This window comes from Pristiophorus japonicus, chromosome 7, assembly GCF_044704955.1.
Source record: "Pristiophorus japonicus isolate sPriJap1 chromosome 7, sPriJap1.hap1, whole genome shotgun sequence".
NCBI lineage: Eukaryota > Metazoa > Chordata > Chondrichthyes > Pristiophoridae > Pristiophorus > Pristiophorus japonicus.
In genome coordinates this window covers 200,171,911-200,198,580 of record NC_091983.1, presented here as the reverse complement: position 1 = coordinate 200,198,580, position 26,670 = coordinate 200,171,911, and the positions used below count along the sequence as shown (strand labels likewise).

General features: G+C 50.1%; 1 protein-coding gene and 1 non-coding gene across 7 annotated transcripts in view; both read left to right on the top strand.

Annotated features, from left to right (window-relative positions):
• Positions 1-16,402: 16,402 nt before the first annotated feature.
• The window catches only part of mocs1 (molybdenum cofactor synthesis 1), a 71,015-nt gene continuing 60,747 nt past the window's right edge, over positions 16,403-26,670 (top strand). For 4 of the 6 annotated variants that reach the window (XM_070885713.1, XM_070885710.1, XM_070885708.1 and 1 more), the window contains exons 1-4: positions 16,403-16,662; positions 22,596-22,728; positions 23,687-23,854; positions 25,354-25,518. In XM_070885713.1, the coding sequence (XP_070741814.1) occupies positions 16,495-16,662; positions 22,596-22,728; positions 23,687-23,854; positions 25,354-25,518 (634 nt within the window). In that variant the 5' untranslated portion in view covers positions 16,403-16,494. Of the gene's footprint in view, positions 16,677-22,595; positions 22,729-23,686; positions 23,855-25,353; positions 25,519-26,670 lie in introns of all 6 variants that reach the window. The other 2 variants (XM_070885709.1, XM_070885711.1) reach the window with 2 other exon arrangements.
• Positions 20,648-20,844, top strand: LOC139267579 (U2 spliceosomal RNA). Its single transcript, XR_011593922.1, has one exon. It is a non-coding gene; the product is annotated as a U2 spliceosomal RNA (small nuclear RNA).

The following is a 26,670-nucleotide window of genomic DNA, read 5'->3' as shown; positions in this document are numbered from 1 at the left end:
TCGTATGAGGAGCTGTGTACATTGGTTTGGGAGCATCTTAACCCGAGGGAGAGCGTGCTGATGGCGAGGTATCGGTTATACACGTGTCAACGATCTGAAGGTCAGGAAGTGGCGAGCTACGTCGCCGAGCTAAGGCGACTTGCAGGACAATGTGAGTTTGATGGCTACCTGGAGCAGATGCTCAGACTTTTTTGTACTGCGCATTGGCCACGAGACCATCCTACGAAAACTTTTGACTGTAGAGACACCGACCCTCAGTAAGGCCATTGCGATAGCACAGGCGTTTATGTCCACCAGTGATAACACCAAACAAATCTCTCAGCACACAAGTGCTAGCAATGTTCATAAATTAACTGGATCTGTGTTTGCGAGCAGAAATGTACAGGGCAGAACCCAGTGGTCTGCAACTGCCAGCAGGCCTCAGGTGACCCAGATGACTCAGAGTCCCCAACAAAGGATGAATGCAAAGCAATTCACACCTTGTTGGCGTTGTGGAGGCTTCCATTCAGCCTATTCATGCCGCTTCAAAGGGTATGTTTGCAAGAGCTGTGGAACAATGGGGCACCTCCAACGAGCTTGCAAACGAGCTGCAAGCTCTGCAAAACCTGCTAACCACCATGTGGCAGAGGAAGATCAGTCCATGGTGGATCAAAGCAATTTCGAGCCTCAGAGAGAGGAGGCAGATGCTGAAGTACACGGGGTGCACACATTTTCGACGAAATGTCCACCTGTAATGCTAAACGCAAAATTGAATGGCTTACCCGTAGGCATGGAACTGGACACCGGCACTAGCCAATCCATCATGAGTAAAAAAATGTTTGAGATACTGTGGTGCAACAAGGCATTCAGACCAGCCCTGAGCCCCATCCACACAAAACTGAGAATGTACACCAAAGAGCTCATCACTGTCCTGGGCAGCGCCATGGTCAAGGTCACTTACGAGGGCACGGTGCACGAACTGCCACTCTGGATTGTCCCGGACGATGGCCCCACACTGCTTAGAAGGAGTTCGCTGGGCAAAATCCGCTGGAACTGGAATGACATCCGAGCGCTATCACATGTCGACGAGGCCTCATGTACCCAGGTTCTTAACAAATGTCCTTCCTTTTTTGAGCCAGGCATAGGAAACTTTTCTGGGGTGAAGGTGCGGATCCACTTGGTCCCAGAGGTATGACCCATTCACCATAAGGCGCGAGTGGTACTTCACATGATGGGGGAGAGAGTGGAAATCGAGCTGGACAGGCTGCAACGCGAGGGCATCATTTCCCTAGTGGAATTCAGCGAGTGGGCCAGCCCGATTGTTCCTGTACTCAAAAGTGATGGCATGGTCAGGATTTGCGGCGATTATAAAGTAACTATTAATCATTTCCGCGACAGGACCAATATCTGTTACCTAAGGCAGACGACCTATTTGCGACGCTGGCAGGAGGCAAGACGTTCACCAAGCTCAACCTGACTTCGGCCTACATGACGCAGGAGCTGGAGGAGTCTTCGAAGGGCCTCACCTGCATTAACACGCACAAGAGTCTGTTCATCTGCAACAGATGCCCATTTGGAATTCAGTCGGCTGCAGCGATCTTCCAGAGAAACATGGAGAACCTACTCAAGTTGGTACCACGCACGGTGGTTTTTCAGGACGACATATTGGTCACGGGTTGGGGCACCGTCGAGCACCTACAAAACCTGGAGGCAGGTCCTCCAGTGACTGGATCGAGTCGGGCTGCGGCTGAAGAGGTCGAAATGCGTCTTTATGGCAACAGAAGTGGAATTTTTGGGGAGAAAGATCGCGGCGGAAGGCATTCGGCCCACATATGCCAAAACAGAGGCTATCAGGAACGTGCCCAGGCCACAGAACGTCACGGAGCTGTGGTCGTTCCTGGGACTCCTCAACTTTTTTGGTAAGTAACTATCGGGGTTAAGCACCCTCTTAGAGCCTCTACATGTGTTATTGCGTAAAGGTGAGAACTGGGTATGGGGAAAAAAACAAGTAATTGCTTTTGAGAAAGCCAGAAACATTTTATGCTTCAACAAGCTGCTTCTATTGTATAACCCGTGTAAAAGACTTGTGCTAGCATGTGATGCATCGTCGTACGGAGTCGGGTGTGTATTACAACAAGCTAACGTTGCGGGGAAGTTGCAACCTGTCGCCTATGCTTCCAGGAGCTTGTCTAAGGCCGCTAGGGCCTACAGCATGATTGAGAAAGAGGCATTAGCGTGTGTGTTCGGAGTAAAGAAAATGCATCAGTACCTGTTTGGCTTCAAATTTGAGCTGGAATTCAATCACAAGCCCCTCACATCCCTGTTCGCTGAAAACAAGGGGATAAGTACGAATGCCTCAGCCCGCATATCACTCGTGGGCACTCGCGCTATCAGTGTATAACCATACCATCCACTCTAGGCCAGGCACCGAGAACTGTGCGGATGCTCTCAGTCGGCTACCATTGCCCACCACGGGGGTGGAAATGGCGCAGCCTACAAACTTGTTGATGGTGGCGCAGCCCGCAGACTTGTTGATGGTCATGGAAGCGTTTGAAAATGATAAATCGCCTGTCACGGCCTGTCAGATTAGGACTTGGACCAGCCAAGATCCTCTGCTGTCCCTAGTAATAAACTGTGTACTGCATGGGAGCTGGGCCAGCATCCCCGTTGAAATGCAAGAGCTAATCAAGCCGTTCCAGTGGTGAAAGGACGAGCTGTCCATTCAGGCAGACTGCCTGTTGTGGGGTAACCGCGTAGTGCTACCAAAAAAGGGCAGGGAGACGTTCATCTTGGATCTCCACAGCACACACCCGGGTATAGTAATGATGAAAGCGATAGCCAGATCCCACGTGTGGTGGCCTGGTATAGACTGTGACTTAAGAGTCCTGTGTACGGCAATGCCGTGTGTGTGCTCAGTTGAGCAACGCGCCCAGAGAGGCACCACTAAGTTTGTGGTCCTGGCCCTCCAGACCATGCTCGAGGATCCATGTCGACTATGCGAGCCCGTTTCTCGGTAAAATGTTTCTGGTGGTGGTGGATGCTTTTTCAAAATGGATTGAATGTGAAATAATGCCGGAAAGCACCGCTACCGCCACCATTGAAAGCCTGAGGGCCATGTTTCCCAACCACGGTCTGCCTGACATACTGGTCAGTGACAACGGGCCATGTTTCACCAGTGCCGAATTTAAAGAATTCATGATCCGCAATGGGATCAAACATGTCACCTCGGCCCTGTTTAAACCAGCCTCCAATGGGCAGGCAGAGCGAGCAGTACAAACAATCAAACAGAGCCTCAAACGAGTCACAGAAGGCTCACTCCAAACCCACCTGTCCCGAGTACTGCTCAGCTACCGCACGAGACCCTACTCGCTCACAGGGGTGTCCCCGGCTGAGCTACTCATGAAAAGGACACTTAAAACCAGACTCTTGCTGGTTCACCCCAACCTGCATGATCAGGTAGAGAGCAGGAGGCAGCAACAAAATGTAAATGATGGTCGCGCCACTGTATCACGGGAAATTGATCTGAATGACCCTGTGTATGTGCTAAACAATGGACATGGTCCCAACTGGATCGCGGGCACGCTGATAGCTAAAGAAGGGAATAGGGTGTTTGTAGTCAAACTAGACAATGGACAAATTTTCAGAAAGCACCTGGACAAAACGAGGCTGCGGTTCACAGACTGCCCTGAACAACCCACAGCAGACACCACCTTTTTCGAGCCCTCAACACACATCCAAAGGATCAACGACACCACCCCGGACCAGGAAATCGAACCCAACACGCCCAACAGCCCAGCAAGGCCAGGCTCACCGAGCAGCCCTGCAGGGCCAACAACACGCCAGCTCATCGAAGGCACAGCCAACACACCAGAACAGACATTTGTACTTAGGCGGTCTACCAGGGAAAGAAAGGCTCCCGACCGCCTCACCCTGTAAATAGTTTTCACTTTGACTTTGGCGGAGGAGTGATGTTGTGTATCTGTAAAGCATGCACTCCCATGTTCCGCCACCAGGGAGTGCATCCCCTGAAGTCCCAAGGGATCTCAGCATCCCTTGGGAGCACTGTACATAAGCCGGCCCCCTAAGGCCTGTTCCTCACTCTGGAGTGTCTTAATAAAGACTGAGGTCACTGTTACTTTAACCTCCCTGTGTGCAGTCTCATCTGTGTTAGGAACACAATAACAACAGCGACTACATTTAAAAAAAAAATGCCTTAAGACATCCTGAGACTGTGAAAGGCGCATTATAAATACAAGTCTTTCTTTTAAAGCACTTTGGGATGTTCTGAGATTGTGAAACGTGCTCTATAAATGCAAGTCTTTCTTCCTTTGAAAGAAAAACAAGACTGGGCTTCCTCAATTTTCCTTCGTAATTTAATTTCACGATGTTCAGAACCAACTGAATGGGAAGAAAGTTAGGCTGGTTCTGTAACAGGTGTGTGATTCTCCCCACCCAACTTTCCTCTCTCTGCTCCACCCACATGATACACAGTGTCTCAGACACTCCGTCTGATTCATAATCTATAATTCTCGCTCCTGCTTTCTGACGAATTTAACTCCTGCAGAGCTACGTTTAATTCAACAATAGCATTTTAGCATATATTACACCAAAGTATCCTCCCATAGTTCCCATGATCTCTACACTTGGGGCCGAAATTGCGTATCGCCCCGTTTGGGGGCGGGTAACCTTGATGGGGCAGGACTTGCAGTGCCCGGCGCAGAAGTCCCGCCCCACGACCAAAATTGGGATTACCGCCCCAAGAGGAGGAGCTAACCATGTAGTGCTGGCGTGATCACAGAGCCTTCCCCTTCCGTTAAAGGAGAAGGGCACACTGCGAGCTCTGCAGTGGTTTTTGAGGGGCCTCGGGGATGCGGGGTGTCGTGGCCGCAGCCCGGCACAGAAGCGGAGTGCTGGGCTGCACCATCGCGGCATGGAAGGCCGGACCGGTAAGTTGGCCGAAAAATCAAAATGGCAGCGCACATCTCCCCTTTAAATTTCGCCCCGCGAGCCGAGTGCGGCCCACGAGGCTGGCGCTAACATTGCCCGCGGCGGCCTCGTGGGGCGCTGGCCAATTTCCGTCGTGGGGTGAAAACGGGGAGCTGCGCAGGCCGATGATTGGGGCACTACAAGCGGGAGTGGGACGTTACTGGTTGTGCGCTCCCGCTAACTCCCACGCAATTTCCCCCTCCCCCCGGGCGAGAAATGGTTTGCATCCCGTTAGCGCCAATGGCAGTCGCAAACCAAGCGAATTTCCTTTTGTTCTTTACTCCCCTCCCCGCCTCTCTCTGCCCCTGCACTTGTTTAAAACCTGCTGTATCTCTAACTTTTTCCAGTTCTGACCAAAGGTTATCGACCTGAAACGTTAACTCTGTTTTTCTCTCCGCAGATGCTGCCCGACCGGCTGAGTAGTTACAGCATCCTCGGTATTTTGCTTTTGTATTTATAAAGGCTTCTTGCTTTTGTACTCTATGTCTGTTTATAGCCAAGGATCCCATATAGGGTTTTTCCTGAGTATTCCCAGCATTTTTTGGTTTTATTTCAGATTTCCAGCATCCGCAGTATTTTGCTTTTGGCCCTAACTAGTCGCCTTTCAATGCAAAACTTAGCCAGCAGCTTTATAGCTGTGAAAACAGCACGTCTGCAAATAAACTGAAGAAAACAGTAAGCAACACTTCCTGTCAGAAGCTGGATTTGAGGTGTCTACGGTATATAGTCCAGGTCTCTGAGCCATAGAGGAGGGCGGGTATCACTACAGCCCTGTAAAACATTCCCAGCACCGAAGCACTGACCACACTCGACCAGCTCCGTTGGGCGGGTCACATTGTTTGCATGCCTGACACAAGACTCCCAAAGCAAGCGCTCTACTCAGAATTCCTAATGGCAAGCGAGCCCCAAATGGGCAGAGGAAACGTTTCAAGGACACCCTCAAAGTCTCCTAGATAAAACGCAACAGCCCCACTGGCACCTGGGAGTCCCTGGCCAAAGACCGCCCTGAGTGGAGGAAGAGCATCCGGGAGGGCGCTGAGCACCTCAAGTCTCGTTGCCGAGAGCATGCAGAAAACAAGCGGAGACAGCAGAAGGAGCGTGTGGCAAACCAGTCCCACCCACCCTTTCCTTCAACGACTGTCTGTCCCACCTGTGACAGAGACTGTCATTTCCGTACTGGACTGTTCAGTCACCTGAAAACTTACTCTTAGAGTGGAAGCAAGTCTTCCTCAATTTCGAGGGAAAGCCTATGATGATTGTTATGTTTAGAATAACTCCACACGACTGTATATCTTAAGCTCAAACTGTTGTGACCTTGGTCTCTTTATTATAACTCCAGAGTGAGGAGGCAGCATGGTAGACTGCCTTTTATACCTGCTTGCCCAGGGAGTGCAGGTAACCCTTGGGTCTCCCACAGGTGTGCCCCCTGGTGGCAAGTCTTACACATTGGTAATGTTTACATACATAACATCATTTCCCCCCCCAAAGTCTTATGTACAAGATATTTACAAGTTGAGGCGATCTGGGGCTCTGCGTTCCCGGGTTGATCTCTTGAGCTGAAGTCCTGGTATGGGTGAGTCGGTCAGATCATTGCTGCACTGTGGTGTGGCTGGTCTGATCGGACTGTCGGACATGGTGGGTTCATCCTCATGTTTGACCGTGAGGTCGATTGCTGGTTGGGTGTGTGTGAGTGGATCAATGATGGTAACGTCCTCTTCAAACTGTTCTTGGTTGTCAGTGAACTGCAGTTTGGTCTGATCCAAGTGCTTTCTGCACGTTTGTTCGTTCAAAAGTTTGACAACAAACACTCTATTCCCCTCCTTGGCTAACATAATTAATGACCATAATTAAGAACAAACACAGGGTCATTAACTTCAATGTCACGTGATACAGCTGCGCGATCGTGGTACACTTTATGCCGGTGACGCCGGGTTTCTACATGATCATTGAGATCCGGGTGGACTCAGGAGAGCCTGGTTTTGAGTGCTCTCTTCATTAGTAATTCTGCAGGGGGAACCCCGGTGAGCAAGTGGGATCGCGTGCGGTAGCTGAGCAGAATCTGAGACAGCCGGGTCTGCAGGGAACCGTCCGACACGCGTTTTGATGGTTTGGACTGCCCATTCCACTTGACCATTGGATGCGGGCTTAAACGGCGCAGACCTGACATGCTTGATGCCATTGCAGGTCATGAACTCATTGAATTCCGAGCTGATGAAGCATGGTCCATTGTCACTAACAAGGACGTCGGGCAAACCATGGGTGGCGAACATGGCCGGAGGCTTTCAATGGTGGCAGTGGACGTACATGAGGACATTATTGTACATTCAATCCATTTAGAGTAAGCGTCCACTGCTACTGGAACATCTTTCCTAGAAAGGGGGCAGCGAAATCTACATGGACCCTTGACCACAGTTTGAGGGGCCATGACCACAGACTCAGTGGGGCCTCTCTTGGTGCATTGCTCAACTGTGAGCAAGTGTTGCATGACTCCAATTCCATGTCAATGCCGGGCCACCAAACATGTGACCTGGCGATAGCCTTCATCATGACTATGCCTGGGTGGGTGCTGTGAAGGTCACGTATAAACATTTCCCTGCCTTTTTTGGCAAAATTACATGATTCTCCCATAGGAGGCAGTCCGAATGGATGGACATTTCATTCTTGCGTCGGTGGAACGGCTTAATTTCGTCTTGCATTTCCCCTGGGACCGCCGACCAGTTCCCATTGAGGACACAGCTTTTCACTAGTGATAGCACCGGGTCCTGGCTAGTCCAGGTCCTGATCTGGCAAGCTGTGACGGGCGACCCCTCGCTTCAAAAGCATCCATTACAAGGAGCAAGTCTGCGGGTTGCGCCATTTCCACCCCGGTGGTGGGCAATGGTAGCCGACTGAGGGCATCCGCACAGTTCTCCGTGCCTGGTCTGTGGTGGATTACATAGTCATACGCAGATAACGTTAGTGCCCATCTTTGGATGCAGGATGAAGCATTGGTGTTAATACCTTTGCTTTCTGAGGACAACGAAATGTGCGGCTTGTGGTCGGTTTCAAGCTCGAACCAGAGCCTAAACAGGTATTTGTGCATTTTCTTAACCCTGTATACGCATGCTAATGAGTCTTTTTCAACCATACTATAGGCTCTTTCAACCTTAGATATGCTTCTGGACACATATGCAACCGGTTGCAGTTTGTCTGACCTATTTGGCTTGCTGTAACACACACCCGACCCCGTACGAAGATACATTACAAGCTAGTACTAAATGTTTACACGAGACATACAAGTAACTTGTTGGAACATAGCAGGTTTCTGGTCTTGTTACAGGCTGTCTCTTGAGCTTTACCCCAAACCCAGTCGTCACCCTTGCGTCGCAATAAATGCAATAGTTTCAGCAAAGTGCTCAACCTCGGTAGAAAGTTACTGTCCTGTATGTAACCATAATGTAACACCACTGTATTATTGTATACTCGCAACCTAGATGCACACCTTGACCACAAGGGGTGAACTTGTGGGAGACACTCCTTACCTGATCTCACAGGTATAAAAAGGGAGGTCCCATGCAGGGTCATCGTCTTTGGAGTCCTGTGAATAAAGAGTTAAGGTCACAGAGTGACCTGGTCCCCAGAATTTGCCTCGTGTGGTTTCATGCTGTAGAGTAAGGACTTTACATTGGCGACGAGAAACAGGAATTCATGGCCCACGAGAATGGCCACCGGTAGCACAGAGGAAAGGTACTATGTTGGGGAAGACTGGGACGATTTTGTCGAGAGCCTTCAGCAAAGCTTCGTTACGAAAGGATGGCTGGGGGATGCAGCGGCTGACAAGCGAAGGGCTCATCTTTTGACCAGCTGCGGACCAAAGACTTACGCGCTCATGAAGGACTTACTAGCACCCAAAAAGCCGGCGGACAAAACCTTTGAAGAACTTAGCAAATTGATCGGGGAGCACCTCAAACCGGTGAGTTGCATACTTATGGCCCGACACAGATTCTATACCCACCGACGTCGTGAAGGACAGAGCATACCAGACTTCGTAGCGGACCTCCGGCATTTGGCCAGTCTCTAAGTTCACAGATGCCTGCAGGGGGGGAGATGCTGAGGGACTTCTTTATCGAGGGCATCGGTCATGCGGGAATTTTCCGCAAATTAATTGAGACCAAGGATTTGACCTTGGAAGCGGCGGCGTTGATAGCTCAAACTTTCATGGCGGGGGAGGAAGAGACAAAAATAATTTACGCGCGCAATTCTGCCTCTAACGCGATGATGGATCAGGGAGTCAACATCATCAATGTGACTCAGAGCCCCGCAGGCAGGCAGGGGCAGTCCGACACTCCCCAGGCAGCAATAGACCCCAGAATAGGACTTCAACAGAGGCAATGGCAGGTTGAACGGACATTCACGCCATCACAGTGGACAATGCAGCCCGGGATGGGGCCATTGACACCCACTAATAGGGTACTGAAGAGCAGTCAAAGGGACAGTCAGCGCGGAATGCCTGGCCATAGTCCCTTTGTTCCCAACAATGGAAACTAACTCATGCTGGAGGTGTGGGGAAAAACACTCAGCTAGAACTTGCAGATTTCAACAGTTTGCCTGCAGGAACTGCAATCTCAGTGGCCACTTAGCTCAAATGTGCAGGAAGTCTGCTACCAGACTAATATATATGAGGCGGATGGACCAGAAGAGGGTTCTTTGAGACAGGATGACTTTTGGGGAAAATCGATGGACGCCGAGGTTCAGCGGGTCCATGTGGCGAATATTCATAGTTCATACACCAAAACGCCACCAGTGATGATGAGGGTTTTATTAAAACCCTGTACACATGGAACTGGACACTGGAGCCAGCCAGTCATTCATGGGCGTTCAGCAATTTGAGAAGCGATGGTCACTTAAAGCCAGTAGACCCAAATTAGCACGTATTGAGACATAATTACGGACTTACACTAAAGAAATCATTCCGGTGCTAGGCAGTGCAATGTTGGCTGTCACACACAATGGGTTAGTGAATCGGCTGCCGCTCTGAATTGTCCCGGGCAATGGTCCCGCAGTGTTGGGGAGGAGCTGGTTAGCCGAGGTGAACAGGAAATGGGGGGATGTTCACGCAATGTCATCTGTGGAGCGAAGTTTGTGCTCACAAGTCTTACAACAATTCGATTCACTATTCCAACCTGACGTCGGGACTTTCAAAGGCACTAAAGTAGTGATACACATCACCCCGGACGCCAGTGCACCACAAAGCCAGAGTGGTGCTGTATGTGATGCAGGAAAAGATTGAGAGCGAATTGGACCGGCTGTTCAGCGACTGGGCAAGCCCCATCATTCCCATCCTAAAAGCGGATGGCTCTGTCAGGATCTGTGGCAACTACAAGGCCACTATCAATCGGGTGTCCCTACAAGATCAATACCAGCTCCCGAGAGCGGAGGACCTCTTCGCCACGCTGGCAGGCGGCAAGCTGTTCACCAAGTTGGACCTCACTTCAGCCTATATGATCCAGAAACTGGCCGACAAATCTAAACTACTGACCACCATCACCACGCACAAGGGACTGTTCGTTTATAACAGGTGCCCATTTGGCAATCGATCAGCGGCCGCGATTTTTCAACGAAACATGAAAAGCCTGCTTAAATCTATTCCTGGAACGATCGTATTCCAGGACTGCATCCTCATCACGGGTCGAGACACCGAGGAACACCTCCACAACCTGGAGGAGGTGCTACGCCGACTGGAATGGGTAGGCCTGCAACTCAAGAAGTCTAAATATGTGTTCTTGGCTTCTGAGGTTGAGTTTCTGGACAGGAGGGTTGCTGCAGATGGGATTCGGCCCACCGAATCCAAAACAGAGGCGATTCGACGAGCACCCAGGACCTGCAACACATCAGAGTTGCGTTCATTCCTGGGACTGTTGAACTATTTCGGGAACTTTCTGCCGAACTTGAGCACATTGTTGGAGCCGCTACACGTGCTCCTGCATAAGGGTTGCGATTGGTTTTCGGGGGACTGTTAGGAACGGGCTTTTGATCGGGCACGAAACCTACTTTGTTCAAACAAGTTGTTGACCCTGTATGACCCCTGTAAAAAGTTGGTTCTGACATGTGGTGAATCGTCCTATGGGGTTGGGTGCGTGTTGCAGCAGGGCAATGCTGAGGGTCAACTACAACCTGTGGCTTATGCCTCCAGGTCGCACGCTCAAGCAGAACGGGGATATGGGATGGTCGAGAAGGAAGTGCTTGTATGTGTCTATGGTGTAAAAAAAATGCATCAGTACCTCTTTGGTAGGAAGTTTGAATTGGAGATGGACCACAAGCCATTAACATCCCTGTTGTCAGACAGCAAGGCTATCAATGCCAACGCATCAGCTCGCATACAGCGATGGCTCTCACGCTGGCTGCTCAAGCCGGCACCGGCCCGGCACTGAAAATTACGCTGACATGCTCAGCAGGCTTCCACTGGCCACCACTGAGGGGGCAGCGGAGCAAAGCGCTGAGATGGTCATGGCTGTTGATGCCTTTGACAGTGCAGGCTCCCCCATCACAGCCCGCCAGATCAAAATCTGGACAAACAGAGATCCCCTCCTATCCCTGATTAAGAAATGTGTCCTGACTGGCGGTTGGGCGCCCGCACACGGAGCATGCCCTGAGGAGGTCAGACCGTTCCACAGATGGATGGATGAGCTCTCCATCCAAGCCGACTGCCTACTATGGGGCAGCCGGGTAGTTATGCCCCAGAAGGGTAGGGAGGCATTCATCAGGGAACTCCACAGCGAGCACCCAGGCATTGTGCTGATGAAGGCCATTGCCTGGTCACACGTTTGGTAGCCTGGAATTGATTCAGACCTGGAACACTATGTTCACAGGTGCACGACGTGTGCCCAACTGGGTAATGCCCCCGCTCAGCCCGTGGCCAAGCGGGCTTGTTCATGGGTAAGATGTTCCTTATTGTGGTAGATACGTACTCGAAATGGATCGAGTGCATCATTCTGAATTCATGCACGTCATCCACCACCATGGAAAGCCTACGTGCGATCTTTGCAACCCATGGCTTGCCGAACATCCTGGTTAGTGATAATGGCCCATGTTTCACAAGCTCCGAATTCCGAGAGTTTATGTCGGGCAATGGCATCAACCACGTCAGGACTGCACCGTTCAAGTCAGCCTCCAATGGCCAGGCGGAACGTACGGTCCAAATCATTAAGCAAGGTATGCTTAGGATTCAAGGACCCTCCCTACAATGCCGCCTATCGCGTCTCCTGCTGGCCTATAGATCCCGACCGCACTCGCTCACGGGGGTCCCGGCCGCAGAGCTACTAATGAAACGGACACTCAAAACTCGGTTGTCCCTCATTCACCCAGTCCCAACCAACATAGTTGAGGGCAAGCGCAAGTCACAAAACGAGTACCATGACCGTATTTCGAGGGGGAGATATATAGAAATAAATGATCCTGTATTCGTCCTCAATCACGCCACGGGGCCCAAATGGCTTAAGGGCACTGTAATTGACAAAGAGGAGAATAGGGTCATCGTGGTTAAACTCAACAATGGTCAGATATGCCGTAAGCATCTGGACCAAGTCAAAAAAAGGTTCAGCATCGACACGGAGGAACCTGAAGAAGACCATGAGCTGGAGCTCACAACACCGTCAGTGAACGCGCAACAAGAGCAATCAGAAGAATGCACAGTCTCTGCCGTCAGCCCGGACAGACTGGAATCGCCACAGGTGACAGACACTCACGTCAGTGCCCAACAACCAGAGCCCCAACTGCGGCGCTCCACGAGGGAGCGCAGACCATCTGAAAGACTAAACCTATGATCCCAATAAGACTTTGAGGGGGGAAAGGTGATGTCATGTATGTAACCACAATGTAACACCACTGTATTACTGTATACTCTCAACCTAGATACACACCTTGACCACAAGGGGTGAACTTGTGGGAGACACTCCTTACCTGATCTCACAGGCATAAAAAGGGAGGTCCCATGCAGGGTCATCGTCTTTGGAGTCCTGTGAATAAAGAGTTAAGTTCACAGAGTGACCTTGTCCCCAGAATGTGCCTCGTGTGGTTTCATGCTGTAGAGTAAGGCATTTACAGTTACCAAAATAGTTGAGGAGTCCCAGGAACGAATAAGCTCCATCACATTATGTGGTCTGGGTGCATTTTTATAGCCTCCGTCTTGGAGTCCGTGGGTCTGATGGTGTCCGCCGCAATCTTTCTCCCCAGAAATTCGACCTCTAGTGCCAGGAAAACGCACTTGGAGCATTTCAACCTGAGTTCCACTCTGTCCAGTCGCTTGAGAACCTCTTCCAGGTTGTGCAAGTGTTCGGTGGTGTTGCGGCCAATGATCAAGATGTCGTCTTGGAACACCACGGTGCATGGAACCGATTTCAGCAGACTCTCCATGTTCCTCTGGAAGATGGCTGCCGCCGAACGAATCCCAAAGGGGCATCTTCATAGAAACATAGAAACATAGAAAATAGGTGCAGGAGTAGGCCATTCGGCCCTTCTAGCCTGCACCGCCATTCAATGAGTTCATGGCTGAACATTCAACTTCAGTACCCCATTCCTGCTTTCTCGCCATACCCCTTGATCCCCCTAGCAGTAAGGACCTCATCTAACTCCTTTTTGAATATATTTAGTGAATTGGCCTCAACAACTTTCTGTGGTAGAGAATTCCACAGGTTCACCACTCTCTGGGTGAAGAAGTTCCTCCGCATCTCGGTCCTAAATGGCTTACCCCTTATCCTTAGACTGTGACCCCTGGTTCTGGACTTCCCCAACATTGGGAACATTCTTCCTGCATCTAACCTGTCTAACCCCGTCAGAATTTTATATGTTTCTATGAGGTCCCCTCTCATTCTTCTGAACTCCAGTGAATACAAGCCCAGTTGATCCAGTCTTTCTTGATAGGTCAGTCCCGCCATCCCGGGAATCAGTCTGGTGAACCTTCGTATATGAACAGTCCTTTGTGCGTGTTGGTGCACGTCAGTTTTTTCAAAGATTCAGCCAGCTCCTGTGTCATGTAAGCAGAGGTTAGATCCAGCTTGGTGAACGACTTCCCTCCTGCTAGCGTTGCAAACAGGTCATCCACTTTGGTTAGTGGGTACTGGTCCTGTAATCTACAGGGACTCGGTTGATCGTTACCTTGTAGTCCCTGCAGATTCTGACCGTCCCATCGTTCTTCAACACCGGAACAATTGGACTGGCCCACTCGTTGAACTCGACTGGCGATATGATCCCCTCTCGTTGAAGTCTGTCCAGCTCGATCTCGACTTTCTCTCGCATCATGTATGGAACCGCTCGGGCCTTGTATGAACGGTCTTGCATCAGGGTCTAGATCTGCACTTTGGCGCCTGTGAAGTTGCCGATGCCTGGCTCGAATAACGACGGAAATTTGTTTAGCACTTGGGCACATGAGACGTCATCCTTTGAAGACAGTGCTTTGATGTTGTCCCAGTTCCATCGGATCTTTCCTATCCAGCTTCTGCCGAACAGCATTGGTACAATCCATAGTGGTAAATCACGCACAGCTCCAGCGTACGATACCTTCACTGCTGCACTGCCAATGACTGGTATGAGATCTTCAGTGTAAGTGTGCAGTTTGGTGTGTATCGAACTTAGTTTTGGCCTTTGTGCCTTGTTGCCCCACAGTTTCTCAAAAGCCTTGGCTCATAATTGACTGACTCACCCCTGTGTCCAATTCCATGGAAACTGGAATTCCGTTTAATTTGACTTTTAACATTATTGGAGGGCTTTTGGTGGTGAAGGTGTGTACCCCATACACTTCCTCTTCAGCCTCGGGTTGAGTGCTTCTCTTACTTGTTCAGCGTGATCTGCGCCGGATCGGTCATTTTCTGCCGACTCTGCCACGTGGTGAGTCGCAGTACATCTGTACATTCGCTGGAGGTGCCCTTGCACACATTGTGCTTGAATCGACATTATTGGCTCAATGATTACCCTCGCAGCGCCAACACGGTGCTAATAGATTCACATTTACATCCCACAGCAGAATCATCCTGGGTCTGGCCTCTGCGCACGTGTAAGCCCTGCCATGTACAGTTCTGCCTGCTGAAGGCATTATTTTATGCACAGTACTTGCTGGTGAGTTCCGATGCTGCAATGATATCTGTTTAGTGTCATCGTTCATGGACATAAAAGCCTGGGCTATCGTGATGACCTTGCTCAGATCTAGGGATTCGTCAGACAGCAGTTTGCAAAGAATGACCTCGTGGCCGATTCCAAGCACGAAAATGTCCCGCAACATTTCCCCCAAAAATCCAGCAAATATGCACGGTCCCGCAAGGCGCCTTAGGTCGGCGACATAGCTCGCCACGTCCTGGCCCTCGGAGCGGTGGTGCGTATAAAAGCGATACCTAGCCATCAAGATGCTCTCCTTCGGCTTGAGGTGTTCCCGAACCAGCGTGCACAACTCTTCATATGTCTTGTCCGTTGGTTTCATCGGTGCTAGCAGATTTTTGATGAGGCCATATATCGTGGACCCGCAAACGGTGAGGAGAATCGCCCTGCGCTTGATCGCGGTTTCTGCCTTTTGCAGCTCGTTGGCCACAAAGTACTGGTCAAGACGCTCAACGAAGGCTTCCCGATTATCAGCCTCAACAAATCTCTCAAGAATACCAACAGCAGCCATAACTGCGTGAAAGTTTGTGATCTGTTACTCGTCGCCAATTGTTATGTTTAGACTGTACATCTTCAGCTCAAACTGTTGTGACCTTGGTCTCTTTATTGTAACTCCAGAGTGCGGAGGCAGCATGGTAGACTGCCTTTTATACCTGCTTGCCCAGGGTGTGCAGGTGACCCTTGGGTCTCCCACAGGTGTGCCCCCTGGTGGCAAGCCTTACACATTGGTTGTGTTTACATACAAAACATGGATGATGATGTTTCTCAGTCCCACAGACAGTTGCGGTGCGGGAGAGACGACGGGCTTTCCGCCCTTTGTAACATGACTACCAACCAAAGTTTAATTTGATTTTATGTTTTAAAGTTTAATTTGTTTTAATTGCCGGGGTTTAGTGTCCCCCTCCCCTTTTATAGGGGGCACTTGTAAATTATATGATTTTAATGCCCAAAAAAAAATCACAAAAAAAAACGCACAAAAAAAAAGGGAAAAAAAAAGAGGGCAGTTGAAAGTGTCTGGAGTGTTCCCCAGATCGGGGGGCACTCGATTTATTGTTTATTTTGTTTCCCCCAAAAGAGTTGTAACATGACTCCGCCCCCCCCCCAAAAAAAAAACCTCCTTCCAAATAAGGACACTCCTTTCTGCAGCCTCAGTTTTTGTTTGGCGGTGCGGGGTGATGTTAGGCCCGCTAGCGCGGGTTGTAGTTCGCAGACTGTCCCCCGGCCTTGGCTTTCACCGGGCGGGCGGACTACAGGTCCCAGGATACAGCGGGGGCGGGGGCGGGGCCGAGCATGCGCAGTGGGCCGACGGCAGGCCCGCCCACAGCCCGGTTAGATTGAGGTTGTGGGCCGGGTCGGGCTGGGTTGTGTTGCGAGTGCGAAGCTGCCGGCACGGTGTTCGGAAGCATGAGGCTGCCGGCTCTGCCCTTGCCCTTGCCCTTGCCCCGGCCCCAGCCCCTCCCGCGGGCGGCTCGCACCCAGCAGCTTCACCGCGGTACCCAGAGCCTGAGCGGGGAATCGGCGCCGAGTGCCCGGCAGCCGCAGCCGCAGCCGGCGTTGGAGCGGGTCGCCGGAGTGAGTTTGCAAAAGTTTGTTAATGATATTATAATCTGTCAAGTTGTTTACCGCCTGGTTGGCTGCTCCCTTGGCCCGGTGCACGGTGCACGGTCGCCCCCTCCTCCCTCCTCCCTCCGCACTGTCGGGCTCCGAAGCTTTGCTTTGTTTTACAATCCCGGCAATTGAGCATTTTCTCCCGGCCACGGCTGTCACTGATGTTCTGCAAACTCCTGGGTCCTCGGGAGTAGTGTGCGCGATACAGGTTTTCAACCTCCCTTCGAGGGGTGAAAGGGAGAATGTCCATGTGTCTGTGTATAATATATAACATAGTGCCTCAGCACATCCCAAAGCGCTTTACAGCCAATGAAGTCCTTTGTTCGAAGTGTAGTCACTGTTGTAATGTAGGGAAACACGGCAGCCAATTTGCACACAGTAAGCTCCCACAAACAGCAATGTGCAAAATGGCCAAATCACCTGTTTTCATAGACATTTACAGCGGAGGAGGAGGCCATTCGGCCCATCGTGTCCGCGCCGGCCGACCAAGAGCTATCCAGCATACGACAGAGGTTAGGATGGTCTTGGACCCGGCCTGGAGGCGGCGAAGGTTAAGCAGCTTCCCACTGCTTCTGTAGTTTAGTTCCACTCCAGCCGGGAGTTTATTGACTGTGAGGGGGAGCATGGCAGTGAGGAAGATTGAGAAGAGGGTTGGAGTGATGATGTAGCCCTGTTTGACCCCGGTCCGGACGTGGATTGGGACTGCAATGGATCCGTTGGTAAGGATCACGGCCTGCATGTCGTCATGCAGCAGGCGAAGGATGTTGACAAATGTTTTGGGGGCATCCAAAACGGAGGAGGACACTCCATAAACCCTCAAAGCCTCCCTGATAAAGTGCGACATCCCCACTGACACCTGGGAGTCCATGACCAAAGACTGCCCGAAGTGGAGAAAGTACATCCGAGAGGGCACTGAGCACTTTTGAGTCTCAACGCCGAGAGCATGCAGAAATCAAGCGCGGACAGCGGAAAGAGGAAAGAGAGTACGGAAAACTAGTCCCACCCACTCCTTCCCTCAACGACTATCTGTCCCACCTGTGACAGAGACTGGCTCTCATATTGGACTGTTCAGTCACCAAAGAACTCACTTCAGGAGTGAAAGCAAGTCTTCCTCGATTCTGAGGGACTGCCTATGATGATGATCCAGCCTAATCCCACTTTCCAGCCCGAGGTCTGTAGCCCTGTAGGTTATGGCACTTCAAGTACACATCCAAGTACTTTTTAAATGTGGTGAGGGTTTCTGCCTCTACCACCTTTCAGGCAGTGAGTTCCCTCTTGGTAAAGAAATGTTTCCTCATCTCCCCTCTGATCCTTCTACAAACTACTTTAAATTTATGCCCCCGGTTACAGATGTTTTTAGTTGGTTCAAGGATATAGGCCAGAACACTGGGAAGAACTCACCAGCTCTTCTTCAAAATAGTGGCATAGTATCTTTTACATCAGGTGAGAGAGGACAGACGGGGCCTAGGTTTAACATCTCATCCAAAAGACAGCACCTACGACAGTGCAGCACTCCCTCGGTACAGCACTGGGAGTGTCAACCTGAATAAAGGGCTTAAGTGTCTTTAGAGTTTCTGACTCCAAACCCACAACCTTCTGACTTGGCTACCACTCTGATTTCTATCCTCTTAGACTCGGGCATAGAACCCCTCGAATTCTGAATTCTCCACTTTTCAATATGTTTATTTACCAGCATCTTGTTTCTGTTGCATTGTTTCTGGGAGGGGGAAAAAAACCCTGTTTTCTGCCATGGCATCATCAGCTCCCCAAAGGAAAACTGTCCTGTAGAAATGAGTGAGGGGTGGGGTTCACTATATGCAGAGGCTGTCCAGCATTGTGCATGTATTGGATTTTCATGGACGGTGTCCGTACTTGTAACAGGGTCACTGGGAGATTGTCAGTATTTGTTGGGCAGGGGCCACCAATCATTCATCAACAACTGGAGAGCAAGCGTTTCCCAGCAGTGTGCCAGTAACTGTAGTGAGTTCCCAGAATATGTCAATATTGTCCTGGGGTACTTGGGGCATGTGCCAGTGTTTGCGTGACTGTCTGTGGACCTGTGATAATATTTGCAGGGAGTCCCCCACAATAAAAAAAAATATATATTTATTTTAGATACATTTCTGTAATCTCCTCCAGCCCCACAACCCTGCTAGATGTCTGTGCTCCTCTAATTCTGCTCTCTTGAGTATCCCTGGTTATAATCACTCAACCATTGGTGGCTGTGCCCTTCTGTTGCCTCGGCCCAAAGCTCTGGAACTCTCTCCCTAAACCTCTCTAACTCTCTACCTCTCTTTCCTCCAAGGCACTCCTTAAAACCTACCTCTTTGACCAAGCTTTTGGTCATCTGTGCTAATTTCTACTTATAGAAACATTGAAAATCAGTACAGGATAGGCCATTCGGCCCTTCGAGCCTGCACCGCCATTCAATGAGTTCATGGCTGAACATGCAACTTCAGTACCCTATTCCTGCTTTCTTGCTATACCCCTTGACCCCCCGAGTAGTAAGGACTACATCTAACTCCTTTTTGAATATATTTAGTGAATTGGCCTCAACAACTTTCTGTGGTAGAGAATTCCACAGGTTCACCACTCTCTGGGTGAAGAAGTTTCTCCTCATCTCGGTCCTAAATGGCTTACCCCTTATCCTTAGACTGTGACCCCTGGTTCTGGACTTCCCCAACATTGGGAACATTCTTCCTGCATCTAACCTGTCTAAACCCGTCAGAATTTTAAACGTTTCTATAAGATCCCTTCTCATTCTTCTGAACTCCAGTGAATACAAGCCCAGTTGATCCAGTCTTTCTTGATATGTCAGTCCTGCCATCCCGGGAATCAGTCTGGTGAACCTTCGCTGCACTCTCTCAATAGCAAGAATGTCCTTCCTCAAGTTAGGAGACCAAAACTGTACACAATACTCCAGATGTGGCCTCACCAAGGCCCTGTACAACTGTAGTAACACCTCCCTGCCCCTGTACTCAAATCCCCTCGCTATGCAGCTCAGTGTCAAATTTTTATCTCATGATACTCCTGTGAAGCACCTTGGGGCGTTTCACTGTGTTAAAGGCGCTATCAAAATACAAATTGTTGTTTGCCAAATGTTTAGTAACTTTTGTTGGGTTTGGGAGGGAGAACATTGGCTCCCAGTCCAACAACTTTTCAATTTTAAAATTCTCATCCCAGTGTTCAAATCCCTCCTTTGCCTTTCCTTATCTGTCGCCTCCTCCTCCAGCCACACAACCCTCCCAGATCTCTGCGCTCCTACAATTCTGGCCTCTTGTGCATCCCTGATTTTCATTATGCCACCATTGGCGGACGTCCCTTCTGCTGCCTCGGCCCTAAGCTCTGGAATTCCCTCCCTAAACCTCTCCGCCTCTCTACCTCTCTCTCTCCTCCTTTAATACGCTGTGCAAAACCTACCTCTTGGACCAAGCTTTTGGTCACCTATCCTAATATCCCCTTATGTGGCTTGGTGTCATACTTTGTTTCTTCATGCTCCTATGAAGCGCCTTGTGACGTTTTACTACTTTTAAAGACGCTATATAAATGCAAGTTGTTGTGATGAGTGATATGCAAACAAGGCTCCAAGCATACGTCATTTATGTTATTTACGAATTGACGTGAGCCAAAGAGGGCGAGGGGGAAGGAAGAATGTCGGGCCTGGAATAGAAACAAAATCTAATGGAAGTACAGAGCAGGTCAGTCGACATCTAGCAGGAAACAGCCAGTTTAACACTAGGGTGGGGCCCTTTAACTGCTAGGTTGCCAGTTGCAGTTTGTCATGGAGGCAAACCTGTCGCAGCACGCTCGATAGTGAGAATTGGCAGTTTTGACAAAAGTGGTAGCTGCCCTGCATTGCACCAGCGACTACACTTTAAAAGTACTTTGCTGGCTGCAAAGCACTTTAGGACACCTGAGGTCACGAGGCACTGTATAAATGGACGTCAGTATCGCTTCTCGGCCTTTTGGCTAAGATCATGCGTAACTGACCTGACAGGGGAGTAACCATGACCCCAACGTGGTTCTCCCTGGATCAGGAAGGTGGTTCTCCTATGCTTTTTGGAAATAGGAGGTGGGTGGGGTGGCTTGACCCATCCACCTCCACGGAGGTGTGTGGGGTTGCTGACCCATCCACCTCCATGGCACGAACCTGGTATTGCAGTACTTCCAGGAACGGTGCTTGGGCTCTAGGCCTTTTGGCTAAGAGCATTAGCGCAGGGTGATCCTTGATGTGTGCAAGGTGACCTCTGGCGTTTGTGATCTGACAAAGAATTGGAAAGATTGGCTGCGAAAAAATTTAAATGAACGTCAGTCTTTCTCGTCAAAAAGTCTCAGCTTCGTGTGCGAGTGTTGGTCATCTGCCTCGCTCTCTTTGATCGTCTTTCCTCTTCCATCTGCCACACTTCAGGTGTTCAAGTTCAGACATCGCCTTTCAAAATATCAAAAGTATATTTAAGAAGGTGGGATAGCGGTGAAAAGCCAGTCATTTCCTGCTGTTTTCTTCCAATCTTAAATACCTGGCCTCTCCTTAAGGGTAGGCAGAGCTGCTAAGCCGCAGAAACATTGGTTGGCAACTTGCCTGTAATTCATTTCCCCCCTCCACCCTTGGACAGTGCCTGGGCCATGGTCTTAAAGGGACAGGTCAGGTTGAACACAGCTCTTGCCTCGGCAGCTAAACAAGCCCAACAATTTGTCAGTCACAGCTCAGTTGTCACAGATGAGTTATTTCTGGTTAAAGCTGCCCCAAATCTTAACCAATGTTCAGGGTCACCAGTTTATGGTGACAAAGTCAAATTCTACTTTTACTACTCGTGATTTTGCCCATTCCACCAGTCGATGTCCTCCAGGTCTATCGCTGTCTTCCTCACTGTGACTACACTTCCAAGTTTCATGCCATCAACAAATTTTGAAATTGTGTCCTGTGCCCCCAAGTTCGTCATTAATGTGTATTAAAAGCAGCAGTGTTCCTAGTGCTGAACCTCGGGAATGCCACTGTATGTCTCCACTGCATTGCCTCAGTCTGTTCTTTCTGCTTTTATCCATCTGTCCTAATATCTCCTCATGTTCCAGTTTCTGTTTGATAAAGCACCTTGAAGCACCTTGGGATGTTTTATTATGTTAAAGGCACTATATAAATGCAATTTGTTATTGGCAGGGTCAAGGCCCCTCAGGAAGGGAGTGGTAGACGGGGAATGAACTTCATAAGAACATAAGAAACATACGTGAACTATTTGAGAAATGAGTCACAATACAATGACAGGGTTGTTTACAGTTGTTCCTACGGTAAAAGGTCACCATGTGCCCGAGTGATGTTTGTGAATATGCAAGAATCGGGAAAAAGGTTCTTTATCGTAACAGGTTTCAGTAATCTAAGGTCTCGGTGCTCTTGCTCTTCATTTCCTGCTTCTCTTATTGACGAATCCAAAGTCCGATACCTGGAGAGGTCACTGGGTGAGCATAGACTGTTACAACTAACAAAGTTCTATCAGATTGTACAAAGGACTTTCACTTTATCTCTCTCACCCGGCAAAGCGTCTATTTTAAACATAAGAAATAGGAGCAGGAGCAGGCCATTTGGCCCCTTGAGCTTTCTCCGCGAATCAATAAGATCATGGCTGATGTGATCCTGGCCTCAACTCCACTTCCCTGCCCGCTCTCTGTAACCCTTAACTCACTTATCCCTCAACTTCTTTCATCTTTTTCTGTAAGTGTGTCTCTTTTTATCTATCCCAGGCATGCTCTGTGTCTGTCTGTCTGTCTGTCTGTCTGGCCTCGCCGCGCCCCCCCCTCTCGCGCCCCCCCCCCCCCCCGACAGCATGAGTTGGCTGCAAAGAAATCCTTTCGGACTAGTTTAGAAATGAAAAGTGCACCTCCCCAACATTTCTTTTCTCATTTAGCACCCAATTGGCCCACAGGTGAGGAGTCGTTTCATCCGTGAGCCGCTGCCCTTTTCCGCGTTCCTGACGGACAGTTTTGGGAGGCAGCACAGCTACCTGCGGATCTCAGTGACGGAAAAGTGTAACCTGCGATGTAAGTACACCTTTAACCCTTCAATGTCCTGGTCACCAGCACGGTCTGTTCCCCTCGTAAAACATTAGATACTCAGTTCGGGTGGCGGAGTGTGCTTTTCAAATTGTAAATTCGTTGTGTGATCGAATGAACGATGCTTGTGCTGTAGAAAGGAGAATTATTGTTAAAATAGCAATTCTGGTCAGCTGTAGCATGATTTGGTGCAGAGTGAAGGTCCCTCTACATTGTCCCAATGTGTGAGGTTCCATTTTAGCCCCCTCCCCAGGCGGGAGCGATGTGTGCGGGCGGGAGGGGTTAAGATGTCAGAGTCGGTTTGATGAAGCGGAGGCTCTCTTCTGCGTTTGGGGCTGGGTCTCATTTTATTTTACAGCACCAGTCGGTGCCGTCCCTTGGCCTGAGAGAGCTCGGTGCTGAGACCGAGTGCCCGAGGTTGAGAAATGTTCCCTCCCTCAGTGCCAACGCTTTGAACGTTTTTAAAAAGGTACGCAGAGGAACTGAGTTAAAAGATTGAAGTTGTAGAAAAGCCGGCCGTGTCGACTCTTGGTCCATCGCACGGGCAGAAGAAAGGACGGCCTGAAGATTAGTGCCCCTGGGAGGGGCCGCACCGCCAACTGCCAACATTATTGGCATTGACTCTGGAGTGCAGCTCCACAGGCATTGACACACTGGGCCACAGGGATATCCAAGTGCTGAATGTGACAGATTATAGGAAGCGGCTGTAAGTTGGACAGCTCGGGATGTGCTCCGTGATTCTGTGTTTCACTGTAATTATTACCAAGTTATCCAGTGAAACGGACACAGTCTACTTCCCTCCCTCCTGCAGTGCCACTTTTGGTTTTTTCCTCCCGCGGCACTGTCGGAGGACGGACACCCCTCTTTTTCCCCCCCCCCCCCCCCCCCCCCCAGCCCAGAATTATTGGTGATTGATGTCCCAGCTGTTTCTGCCTTGCCCCTGTAGGTCAGTACTGCATGCCCGAGGATGGGGTGAAGCTCACCCCTAGATCGCAGGTGCTCACCACTGAGGAGATCGTCACCCTTGCCGGGCTCTTTGTGAGGGAAGGAGTCGATAAAATCCGATTGACGGGCGGCGAGCCACTCATCAGGCCCGATGTGGTGCAAATTGTCAGTAAGTTGAGATGTGCCTCCAAATGACGTAGGTTATGTTTACCGACGGCCGGCGAAAGCTGAGGTTACTCGGGAGGAGGATGCGGAGAGTCCACCTGGCTAGCCCCCGTCCCATGGTGGGGAGCGGGGTGCTGGTATCTGGGAGTACAAGGAGTGTGAGCAATGCCATGGGCGATCGAAATTCCCGTATCAGGGCCATTGCAGGATGTCGCGCTTGGACTTGATTGGATCAGATATCGTATTCCTAAAACAGTCGTAACAGGAACATTTTGGAAATAATGTTTTTTTTTTAAAAAGAGGAAAGCCAGTATTTCTGTCTGTTTTTTGTTGACCTTGATGACTTTGTCTGTCCCCGAGTGGGAGGAGCAGGGTTTGGGCGGGTGGGTGGAGAGACTGGGGATTTACAAGGAACTTCCCTGAACTGCACCAACAGAAGCTTCTAATTGGCATCAGATTGTGCCTATTTCCAACCTTTCCCCCAGAGAGCGCAGTTGGTCCCCTGGATGGTCAGGTTTTTGGCTCAGCTCACTCTGTCAGGACAAGCTGCTTATCTTCAAACACCGCTCCAGATTAGCAGCAGGCAGCTTTCCTCCAGGCAACTGCTTGACGCCCCATAGAAAAGGGCAATCGAGACACATCCACTGCCCTTGTTACTATATAATAACATGCATAGTATAACACTCCTGTCTGTTCAGTGTCAGCTGTGGCTCAGTGGGTAGCACACTCGCCTCTGAGTCAGAGGGTTGTGGGTTCAAGTCGCACTCCAGGTACTTGAGCACATAAATCTAGGCTGAGGGAGTGCTGCACTGTCGGAGGCGCCGTCTTTCGGATGAGATGTTAAACCGTCTGCTCTCTCGGGTGGAGATAAAATATCCCATGGCACTATTTCGAAGAAGAGCAGGGCAGTTATCCCCAGTGTCCTGGCCAATATTTATATCGCAATCAACATCACAAAAGAAAGATTACCTGCTCATTATCACATTGCTGTGTGTGGGAATTTGCTGTGTGCCGCATTTCCCACATTACAACAGTTACTGCACTCCAAAAACACATCATCGGCTGTAAAGCGCTTTGAGACGTCCGGTGATCGTGAAAGATGCTATATAAATGTAAGACTTTCTTTCTTTACATCTTCAGACACACTGAGCGCTCCTCCAATTCTGGCCTCTTGCATATTCCCGATTCTAATCGCTTCACCGTTGCCGGCCGTGCCTTCAGTTGTCGAGGCCCTACGCTCCTTAATTCCCTCCCTAAACCTCTTCACCTCTCTACCTCTCTCCTCCTTTAAGGAGCTCCTTAAAACCTACCTCTTCCTGTCCTAATATCTCCTTGTGTGGCTCGGTGTCAAATTTTGTTTGGTAAAGTTCCTGTGAAGTGCCTTGGGATATTTTACTACATTAAAGACGCTGTATAAATGTATGTATGTTCATTTTGACTGGGCGATTCCCATCTTTCCTTCTTCCTCATGTTTGCTTTCCCCCCCCCCCACCTCCCAAACAGCTCGACTGCGGGAACTGGAAAAGCTCAAAACTATCGCTGTTACCACCAACGGCATCAATTTAGCCAGGCTGCTGCCGGGCCTACAGGAGGCTGGTCTGAACCTGCTCAACGTCAGCCTGGATACGCTGGTCCCCGCCAAGTTTGAGTTTATTGCACGAAGGAGAGGTACGGATCCACGTATTTGTATAATCCCCACCTCGCAGCTTTCTCTCTGTCGTCGGTGCTGACTTCTCGTTGGGATTCAGTCTTCAAAACACCCGAGTGATCGTTCTTTGTGACTGAACCCCAGACAGCCACCACCGGCAGGCTGTTCACCCGTGCGGAGGAACAATCCTCATTCTGTCATCCTCCAACGTGCGCCCTTCAGTGATAGACTGCTGGGCGATGACTCCGACAGGGAACAACCCCTCTTTTCCCCCCCCCCCCCCCCCCCGGCCATTTCACCCCGCTCCTGCTCTCTAGATAGTTGAGATCGCCCAGGCCAGGGAAACACCTGCAAGTGCCTTTACTATCAAGGACTTTTGTTTGCATTCATTTCTTCTGGGCGCTTGTGCCGGAGAATGAAATGGGAGGGCGAAAGTTATTTTTGGAAGGTTTAAATATCTTTTTTATTGGTTTCACACCCCTCTTCCCTCGCCTAGATCACCATGCAGCTCAGCAGGCAGCTGGTTGGACAACCTGTTCCAAGGCCCCCCCCCCCCCCCCATATAGAGCAGGTTGCTAGGTAACAGTGCCCACTTCTGATATTCCTGCCTTCACTCAGGCAGGAGCCTGGCTCTTGCTCTGGCCCTGACTCCTGCAAGTGTAATGGCTGGTCAGTAACTTCAACGGGGGAGAATCATAACTGTCTAATTTCCCCCCCCCCCCCACCCAAATTCCCTCCCAGTGACCCTTCTCCCTCCCTCCCTTCCTGCAGTAGCAGATCGGGTTGATGCCCCATTGCTTTATGCTAGTGCACTGCTTTTGTTCCACTTGTTCAAAGTCTGATGGGCAAATGCAGTCACACCCCCTGCCGATACTCCTTGACTAAAAGTACAAGTTAGGCACCTATGCAAATGTGTCCAGTGACCAGCTGGGCTATACCGATCCCTGGAAAGTCCCAGGTTGACTTTCTTTTTAAAAAAATTCATGGGACGTGGGTGTCGCTGGCAAGGCCAGCATTTATTACCCGTCCCCAATTGTCCTTGAGAAGGTGGTGGTGAGCCGCTTATTGAACCGCTGCAGTCTGTGTGGTGAAGGTACTCCCACAGTGCTGTTAGGGAGGGAGTTCCAGGATTTTGACCCAGCGACAGTGAAGGAACGGCAATATATTTCCAA